The sequence below is a fragment of the Teleopsis dalmanni genome, chromosome 2, assembly GCF_002237135.1.
Source record: "Teleopsis dalmanni isolate 2A chromosome 2, ASM223713v2, whole genome shotgun sequence".
Taxonomy (NCBI): domain Eukaryota; kingdom Metazoa; phylum Arthropoda; class Insecta; order Diptera; family Diopsidae; genus Teleopsis; species Teleopsis dalmanni.
The window spans coordinates 134,664,375-134,675,369 of NC_051847.1; the positions used below are offsets into that span (position 1 = coordinate 134,664,375).

Sequence of the window (10,995 nt, forward strand, 5' to 3'; positions counted from 1 at the left end):
CTGTGAAATGATTTAGCAGCTTTAGTTTTCTGGGGCCCATCAGAAAACTATTAAAAGTATTATATTTGTATGATTTAATGGCTGTGTGTAATTTTTTAGTTGTGACTTAATTAATGGACATCTAGTTGATTGTCAAAATGTCCGTAGTTTTTGCTTCTCCGTAATCTCACACTACCTGAACTTTAAACCTTTTTTAATGAGGTGTAATCGCCACAAAAAAAGGTTGAAAGCATTGAAAAGCTTCTTGTGTGACTTTAATGCGCATTTTGGGTGATATGCAGAACATAGCACACCGACCATTATGCAACACTGCAACTTTTATTTCAATATATTACAAAAATATTCGGCTGCTTTCATGGATAAAAAAATCGATTAGAAGAGGTGAAGAGCTCATATTACAGCTATTTATAATATCTGATTGTAGAGGTCTGTGTTTTGTGAGGGTGAGCCAAAAAAAATAGAAAAGAATCCACGGTGCCTCAATTCTACAAGCAAAATGAACATAAGCTGTTGTCAGCGAGCTAACGGCGAAAAGGATGCTTTGCGCATATTGTGCGATCCTAATCGATGGTGTGTCGTGCAGACCCTTACCAACTCTATGAAGCGAGGATTACGTAGAGGAAACTTTAACACAACTTTCCAATCCTTGGAGCCTCACAGCAGAGTTTTAGAAAGAGTAAGACACATCAACTCCTGATACCTGGCTGTAGCTATGGTTGGGAAAGTACCTACATATTCTTATCACAGACTCGTAGAGTTGCATTGTTATGTTGTTACACAATTCGCTTCCTGTTGCTCATTCTGGTTACTTTTCCTTGATTGTTTTACTTAAGCGACTGAGTTTTGAGTAGTAGAGGACTGAATTAACCATTGGACTAGGATTAACATACGTATAATATACAATTTCCTTTCAGTCGTATTTAATATTCAACATAAGCTTGTAATGATTCGCTTCCAAAAACCTCGATTTCGTTGGGTTTCAGTAGCGTTTCATTGATGTTCATTAGGTCAATAAAATATCTGTGCATATATTAATTTAGTATCCAATATCAACCATCTTTTAAACTATTATGTGGAACCTGTGAAGCATCTCCTTTATTTACAAACAGCTTAAGTGTCAGTCTTGTTCTATCAGATTCAAAATTTCATTACCTTCTTGAGTTACTAGCCAACTAGAGTAAGGTGCGTCTTAGTCATCGAATTTTCAAGAATGGAATCGAGCAAACTACTCCTGGGTCCGTTGTCCGGTATTTATATTGAACAGATGTAATTGAACAGATGGGAAATTATAGAATTAAATAGAGACACGAATAGAGACATACTTTGTTAACTAATTTTAATTAAAACCACAAAAATATATATTATTAATATTATAAAATTTCGTCTTTTTGAATTGATCTTGGTATAATTTCATAGCCTTTTGCAAGTCTGGCATATTCTTTTCTTGGTTTTCGAACTCAGGATTCGAGGTGACTTTTTTATCTGAATTGCTTATCTTCGCAATGCTCGGCCAAGTACTTTACTTCCACTATTTCAGAAGATATCACCACATTTTTTTTTAAGATATATATTTATTTACATATATATAAATAAAACAACTTTCATCTATACGGCTACGCTTTTCTGTTATTCAATCACCATCAGCATCATCAATGTTTTCTTCGCAATGATCGATTCAGAACTCTACTTCCACTATTTTAAAAGATATTTTAACATTTTTCTCTTTAGAATTATATATAAAGAATACAAGAATAATTCAAGATATAATTCAAAAGAAATAAAGCAACTTACATCTAGACACGCTTTTCTATTATTCAATCATCATCAACATCATCAATAGCTTCTTTGCAATGATCGGTCAAGAACTATACTTTTACTATTTAAGAAGATATTTTAATTTTAACATTTCTTTTTTTAGGATTATATATATAGAATACAAGAACATGTTAAAGAAATAAAACAAGTTTCATCTAGATAGCCACGCTTCTCTGCCATTCTATCATTAGCAATGTTTTTGGAAAGAACAGTAACAACCAAGAGGGGCAATTACTTTTATGTGTAGCCCTACGACAATCTTCAGTGCACATCTTCGTCAAATTTTCGTTTTCAGCTCAAAACATTTGCGGACAGTATAATCTCTTTTTACCAATGCTTTCCAGTTTGTTTAGCACCAATCACAAGTTCATTTAAAATTTTTAACGAAGACATAAATATATTATTAGAAAGTGTGTGTATTCCCCTTTTCCATTGGCTTTTCGAACTGGTGTTATTGTTCGCGCCGCCGCATCTGTTTGACTGTTACACTTGATAATTCTTAATAGGTTTATTTTTGTGTTATGGTTCGCACCACCCTGTATTTATCCGCTGGCATTATCTCGCTTTATCCCTACCAACAACGCTATTTATTTTTCGTGACACGACCAAATAAAAATATCCTGAATGAATTTCAAAATTAATATGTAGTATAAATGTAACAATTCGACTTTAACTTCAACTATTAAATTCAAAGAATTTAAAAAAGTTTAGGCTCCAATACAATCATTATACCAAGTTTCATCATCACAATATGATCAAATCCAAATTTAATGAAATTCTTTCACTCTTATTTATATATAAAATATGTAAGTAAGAAGTTTTGAAGTGTATATTAGAGAATAAATTTGTATTAAAACTCGAAATTTCCTCTAAAAACCCCAAAAACCCAAATAATATTGGAACAATAACAACGTTAATTCCCTACATTTACAGACGGAGCTTATTGCTCCACCGAGTTGAATATGAAACGATATGGAAACGGAATAAGCTTATAAGTAGTGGAATTGCTGTAGAGAACGCAACAAAAGTTACAGAAATCGACCACAAATTTGACATATAAACTAATTTTTTCAAGGTTTCTTAGCCACTTTAATCAAGGGCAACACCTGAATAAATTCAGATTTTGAATTGGTTCTTTATTAAAAAATTTTAAGCTTTTATACAAAAATCTTAGCATTAAGCTAATGCTTAAAAAGGAAATGTGTTTAATTCCCACGATTTGTTATCCAATTGATCTTGAGAATTCAATGTTAAAGGCACTAGTCAGAATTTTATGCATTACCTAAGCTTACACTATGTCTGCTTAATGCAGTTAGTTTGGCAATCTTGTATATGTGTTTTGTCATATACCAACTTGCCTTACAAATTTGATGAATCAAATGTATTATCACTTATGTCATGTGTCAACTAATGTTGCACCTGTGGGAACAATAGATTTATCTGGAATATATTATTTTCAGAGATCAATTAAATAATCATATATTTAAATAAATAGAAGCAGATCTAGTGAACATACACTTTAACAAAAAGTACCCGGATTTTGTAAATAAAACACACAAATTTAAATTTTATTCCAAATTTATTTTATCTCCTTCAAAATATGCTCCTTCTGAAGCGATACACATATGCCAATGCTTAATCCAATCTTCCATACACTTTTCGTAAGCCCATGCAGGTATGGCTTTTAGTTCCTTCAGCGAATTCTCTTTTACCGATTCAATCGACTCAAAACGCTTACCATGAAGGGGCAGGAAACAGTTTCGGGAACAGGAAAAAGTCGCACGGATCCAGATCTGGCGAATATGGTGCCTGAGCGATGACAGTGGTTCGTGTTTGGTCAAAAAATCGCGTACAACAACAGCCGTGTGCGATGGAGCATTGTCGTGGTAAAGAATCCAATTGTTGACTTTCCACAAATCTGATCTTTTCTTACGGATGGACTCACGCAAATGCCGCTTAACGCCGAGGTAATATACTTTATTGATGGTATAGCCCTCTGGCAAAAATTCATAATGAACAACACCGCGGTAGTCGAAAAAAACAGTGAGCATAAGTTTAATTTTCACGCGACTTTTGCGCGGTTTTTTGGGTTTTGGTTCATTTTCGAAGAGCCATTCGCTCGATTCTTGACTGGTTTCGACGTTATACTCATAAACCCATGTCTCATCACCTGTTATGATGTGTTTCATAAATGTAGAGTCGTGTCCATGCTTAAAAATCATTTCTTCACACACGTTCTTTCGGTAAAAAATTTTTGAAAAAGGTCTATTACTTAAGGATTAGTTGACATAATCCGGGTACTTTTTGAGCAGAAGGTACATATTTCACAAAATTATTTAAAAAAAAAAAATTATTTCTTAAAGCTCAAGAATAAAATTAATTTAAATAAAATTACTCATATAAATGCACTCAAAGCTAGTTAACTTGGCTTCTGTACTTTCTTTTAACATAACATAACATAACTTCCTTTTAAAGTGTGGTTTTCCAATTTATTCTCAACGGAACTTATTAAGTTAATATTGGTTCCCAACTGTCGAAAATCTTCATTGTTGTTGAAGTCTCATTAGGTTCCGTTACTGATCTTTTAATTTTCAATGTTTTTACTTCAGACATCCTTACCTATCCCTCCCCGCAACGTTAAGCCGATTTCTTTTGCCGATGATTGGTTGATCTACGGTAAGCCTACATGTCTGCGCGAGGTTAGTAATGATTTTAATTCTTACCTTAATTGCCATATTCTATAGAACTCAACCCTCAAAATTCTTGGCATATGTCTTTTTTGACAGATGTCACTACGGCTATAAATACTCTGACATAAGCCTTCGAATTTAACATAAGGCTCTGCTATCAGGCTTACTGATAAGCTCAAACACTTGAGAGTTTAATTTCGTTTTAAATTTTTAGTCGTTACTTTGAAAATGTTTTAAATGCGGTTTTTGTTTTTTGATATTTTAAACTTGGGAGTTGTTTCCACTCCTAAACATAATTTCTTCTCGCACCTTAATCACATTATCAAGAGTGACACCTACACAAGCTGAATGTGCAAATCAAATTGCTTTTTTACAAACAACTAATAATGGAAGCTTTCTACATACTCTTTTACTATTTGGTCCGGCATCTAATCCGCTCAAATAGAATGCCCGCGAGCGTTTGAATGGAGAGTGCTTAGGGATTGCAATAACTACAAGTCCACACCCGACGGCAGACACTTTCCCAACTTTGCTATCTACAAGTCTTTTAACATCGAGCATTTACATGATTTTTTATTTTGAGTTTTTAATGAGTTTTTAATTTTAATGAGTTTTTTTCAATTTTTTTTCGGAATTGTTCCAAAATTTGAATTCAGCAAAATACATAGGAAAACCGACTTCGGCTTTACTTATAGTAAATAATTTTTGAAACGGGCTATGGTTTCTAGTAATTACTCAATAACAGGAGGAATTCTATTTCAAAAGTGTTGACTACTTTAATATATTTTTAAATTTACGTATATCTAACGCAATAAAAAAGCTATCAATAACATAACAGTTTTATGAGTAATCTCTCATTTACGCTCTCCATTGCGCATTATATTTTTTTAATATTTACTATATATGTCAATACTCTTATAGTTAATATCAATCTGTATCAGTTCTAATCAAAGGTATGAACCGTTGGAACTAAAATCTATGGAGCAAAGAGCAATTAATGAGAGTTACACGCGGATGTTGTTGTTATTGCCTTGATCATGTACTCGTATAATGCATTAGTGCAAGCCGATCTGTAAAGAAATTTTAATAAACATTTAAAACTTAGTCTCAAGTGAATGGATCTAAAACAAACACTCATTATGTCTAATCTTTGAACAATTTTTTTATTAGAACATAAAAAATACCACGTGTTGAGTAGTTTCGGATTAAATTGGTGTCAATATATTATTTTTAAATTAATAAAAATTATTATATTTATAATATTTTACTTTGTGAAATTCTATAAAATTAGTTTTATAATTGAATTACATAAGTACGTTAGTATGTACATATGTATGTGCGCTGTATAATATGTATAACAAAATGTTAGTATTTTATTAAGTGAGATTAAAAATGTGTTCATATGCTAAGTATCCAGTTATCTCTTAATTACTACGAATTTTAATATGGTAAGTGTAAAATCATTCCTCTTTTGTTAAAAAGAAAAAGAAATAAGTAAATATATATAATTTTTAGCTCAACAAAGAAAATATTAATAATAATATTTAAATGCAAGAATTAAAGTCAGTTTTGTTGAATGCAAGATTCGTTTCTTTAAAATTATATGTTTTTTGCAACCCATTAAAAATTTAAGTAAGTTTATTTTATTCATTAGAAAAGCCATATTTATTATACAATTCTTAATTCTAGAGTGCACTCAACTTGGGATCTTCCTTCGTTCCTCCAAATTACTCTACTAAGTAAATATTCTGCTAAGTTCTCTAAGTTTATAATGAAACTCTTTTATTGAGGAAGTTAATTTAAGAATATATATATATATATAATATTCCACTCCATAGTATTATCGATATTTTGTCTACTTTCTTAAATGTGCTATTAAACTAAAGCTCAGTGACTTTAGTACAATAATTTAATTAATTAGATTATTGCAATAAATTAAATTCTAAGAATTTTTTTAATTCATTGGGAAGAAATTTTTTGTTCGATGGAAAGGTGTAGGTGAGTCCAAGATTTTCAAGCAATTTTCCACTTTCCAATTTTGTGAAGAAACTGCCGGTGAATAAGGTTTGATTGACATTACTTTATTGATTTGCAAATGCGGTGAATTTGTCAGAGCAATTAACTTAATGCCCGGATTGTTCCTCTTTTTTAGTGTACAAGCTATTTTATAATAATAAAACATGTCCACAACACTCGCTTTTTATATTTGGACGCTTTCAGTGATATAAATAGCGTTAATAATGCACGACATGAACAAAGTTTCTTATCGACACTTCTATTAGCAAATTCCGTATTTTACTTATAATCGTTTTTGAATATAACTTTACATTTCAATAGTACATTTCAATATTAAAAAAAATACAAAAAAATACATCTTGATATATTTTCAATTTATGTTATTATAAAGTAAAAAAAAGAAAACACAACAATTAATAGGTCTGTTCCAGGAGCTACTAGTAGTAACTTTGAGTAACACTGTGTATACACAAATGCGTTCCACCAGCAAATTTTCGCGTATTTTCGTGTAAACTTTACTTGTGTTTTACTGGAGTTTTAATACTAGTAGGTCATGGAACAGACCTAATATGTGCAATAAACACATCCGATCATATTCGATTTTATTTCCGTTCTAACTCCTATCCTTTTCTATTGCTTAACGTATGCCTTTTCGCTATTTTGTTACGGTAAAGCACGGTGCTGACCATCATTTTTGACTGACATTAAAGTTGCGCAGTCTCTTGCTCAAATTTTTTCAAGCGACCGAGCTTGAACATGTTCACATTCAAGAGTTGTCATTCAAGATAAATTTTAGAAGAATAAGGGTGTTTGCGAGCGCTGTAAGTGTATTAGTGAACCCACCCTAAAAATATGCTCTTGAATGACGAATCCAAGTTTTTAGGCGACAGACTAACATTCTATTATACTATCACTACCATAACTTTGGTTAACACGTTAACATGTTGGTTGCGTCTCATTCAAATGTGCAGACTATCGTTTTTAAATGTCATTCGTGAATTTTCTCTCTTGAATGACACTCAAAAATGATAGTCTGCACAGCACTTAAAGCTATTATTTTATGTGCTGCCACCTTGTCCAACACTTTTATTTTTATGCAGATCTTTGCTTTTGATTCGTATTGTTACGACACTATTTTGTTGCGGCAAATTCAGTCATGGACGAGCGGACGTGGAAATTGAGATGTTGACATATACATACCTGATAGGATATATGGCTTTATTTTCCTATTAACTTCGCTATGCTTGTGTTGCTCTGATGTGCTTACCTCCATATCACAGAACCAAGTTTTTTGGTCTGTGGTCTATTTTCGAACGCCCCGTCTATGGTAAGTGCGTTGTCTTTTATACGCATCAACCCAAACCGTAACGTGTTGATGTTATAAATATATATTTATAATATACATATATATTCTGACTTTCTGTGAATGTTTTATTTACATTTAGTTTACATATGTGTGTCGGTATAAATGTTTTAAATAAATAAAATTTATTTCAAATAAATAAAAACCTGAAATGAAGGTATGTTTAATTCTAGTTTGATATATTTCTTTAGTAATTCCGTGCTTTTAACTCAATTTTCAAATCTGGCAGGAGAATCATAAAACTAATATGTGTTAGAATAGATCTGCGCTGGACGAAAGTACTGGGGTGGTTATTTTGTCACTTTTCATTTTGGTGTTAGATTTTGATGTACCTCTGTTCGATCAGATAATTCATTAATATCAGAATACTCGTATTTATTGATTTGATTATAAAAGTTAATATATTGTATTTTGTGCAAATAAGTATTGTGTTGTTACTCCTTAAGTTGTTATTTTTATGTAGGGTGGAAATGTACACAAATTGTATGACACGTTGTACGATCTTATAAAAACAAAGTTAAGAAATTGTGAATCTGAATTGTGAATTAAAACCTAATTTACGAATAAACTCGAAAAAGGCTTAAAAGGACCAAAGTGTCGAAGAGCCGTTATAAAAAGGAATTTATTTGGAAACATCACATATTATTATAATTATTATCATTGTTAGGGGATGTGGCACTGCAATTGTCGGGTCTATTGTGTCCCCTTCTGAGTTTAGAGTAGGTCTGTAAGGTCTGTTGCGTCAATAAAAAGTAGTAAAGAACCTACTTTACAGAGTTTTATTGCAATTTCCGTAAGAGTATACATTCCCAGAAAAACATTAAATAATAAGTGTAGGATTTTTTCTCCATTTTTTTGGATGAAGTTATGAATTATCTATCAAAAGTTTTAATAACCATTATGTATATTTTATGTGTTTGCATTAAAAACGCAGAGTCGTAAAATGTGTGCTTGTAAATGCAGTAAAAACGTAGCTCCAACCATCAATCAACTTTAGAGAATTTTGCGTTAAATTTCCACTGCCTGAAAACTGTAGATCAACAAGATTTCGAAGAAAAGTTTTCGTAGCTGGAAACAAGAGAAAAAAGAACTAAAAATAAAAATGAAAAAAAAAAAAAAACAACCAAAATGAGGGCATAAAAAGAATTATAGTAAGTATGGCACTTCTCATTCATTTCGGTGCAGTTTCATGGTATCAAGTGAATTTAATTAGAAATTTCTTTCATGAATCCGAACGAAAAAAATGACATAAAAGTGGCAACAGTAGCAGAGGCTGCAGCACGAGCAGCGTCATGCGTTGAACTTTCGTACCTTTTGCCATTTCTCCGCAGCCGCAGCCGCAGCACTGCAAATGTACGTTGTGCGTTTGTGTGTTTGTGCATGGAGTTCTCTTACTATTTGCGCTTAGAGCGAACCGGCGTGTATCATTGCTTTCCTAAGTTGCACTTTGGTTTTTTATTTTCTTATAACGTACTTTCTTTTGTTGTTTTTGTTGTTGTGCTGGGGTCGTAAATGCAAGCTTAAACTAACAAAACTTTTGCCAGCAATTCAATTCTGCCAACAAAAATTGCTGTTTTTATCTGTACTGATTTTTTTCTCTATTTCTTCTTCTTCTTCTTATAAAATTCGCTTGCAATTTCATACTGCAATTCGCAAGTAATATGATAGCAGTGTGTATCACTACTCCGCGCTGGGCTGTGTTGCCACTACAGCAAGTAAAAAAGCAGCAAAGAATATTTTTAAAGCAGCAAAAGGAAAATGTTGAAAAATTTTACTTGAATTCGCCGCAACACAACTGCAGTGGAAGCAGCAGCTTTACCAGCAGCAACGATGACAAGGCAGTGCGGCGTATTTATGTAAGCAACTCATACCCTCATCTTCTTTCGTCATGGGAGTGACACGCGTTTCCTTGTCTCATGACTTGAACAAAAAAGAAGAAAAGAAGAGGAAAATCAAAATAAAAAAAGAAAACACAAAAAGCTGTAAAAGTAGCTACACAACAACAACAGTAGGAAATGTAAAGTTCAAGTAAATTCTTGCAGCGTACCCAATGGGATAAAAAAGTTGTGTAAAGTTGCATTTAAGTTTAGTTGCGTGCGTTTCCAAACCCCAGCTCCTCGCGCATGCTATAATTGAAACGTGCTTCTCTAACTTAAATAAAACAATTTTTTCTGTGTTTGCAGCTTAAAATAAATTTGTGTGCGTTTGTTAGCTGGCAAATCATTATTTAAGCTCATTTTTGGTCAAGTTTTACTCTTTTTTTTAGTTGCTGTTGTTGTTATTATTATTGCCTTTCGTGCTACGTTTGTTGTTTTTTTGCTTAAAATGTTATTGTTGTTGTTGTTTGTCATGTTAAAGTTGCAGCTTGCCATGTTGTTGTTTCTGCCGTCTCTGTCGGCTTTGCCGTTTCTGTTGTGGCATATTCACTCAAAAAAACTTTGATTAAAACGAAAGTTCAGAAAATTGATTGTCTAGCATTGTAGCAGTGCTCTTGACTTAAGGGCCCATTAGACAGCAACGTTCGTTGTCAACGCGCGCTTGCCATTACACAAACAATTTTTTAACAATTTTTAAAACACGCCCCAGATAAAACAACAGATATACTAAAAAATCGCTCTCACATGAGAATTTTTTTCTCCTACTTTTCTCCTACTTTGTGAAATGCGAAATTTGTTTGTGTAATAGTAACATTTGAAATTTTAAGAAATGTGTTGACGAAAATCTAAAAATTTTGATATTTCTTCAAACATGCTCGTGTTTTTGCATATACAGTCGGATTTGGTCGGCATGCAAAATTTTATTTATTTTGAGAAATGGAAGCGTAAACATCGTTTAAATGCACGCATGATTTGTCGTTAGCATGCGATGCTTTGCAAATATGAATGAATTTAATTTTAAATATTTGTATTTTCTACCTAGGTAAAATTTTTTAATTTTCAAAACATTTTATTAAGAGGAATTAAAATATTAATAACCTTGGGCTAAAAAAAAATAACCAAACATTAAATTACAATAAAAATTTTGTTTTGAATATTAATTGCATTGTACACCTACGGAAAATTTGTTATTAAAAAATACCAAAAAAAAAATTAAATTATATAAAATATAATA

The 10,995-nt window shown here is 32.1% G+C and overlaps 1 protein-coding gene across 1 annotated transcript in view; it reads right to left on the bottom strand.

Annotated features, from left to right (window-relative positions):
• Positions 1 to 5,499: 5,499 nt before the first annotated feature.
• LOC119675750 (putative uncharacterized protein DDB_G0282499) overlaps positions 5,500 to 10,995 on the bottom strand; it is a 7,920-nt gene continuing 2,424 nt past the window's right edge. The window contains exon 3 of the mRNA XM_038086956.1: positions 5,500 to 5,575. Within this exon, the coding sequence (XP_037942884.1) occupies positions 5,500 to 5,575 (76 nt within the window). The remainder of the gene's footprint in view (positions 5,576 to 10,995) is intronic.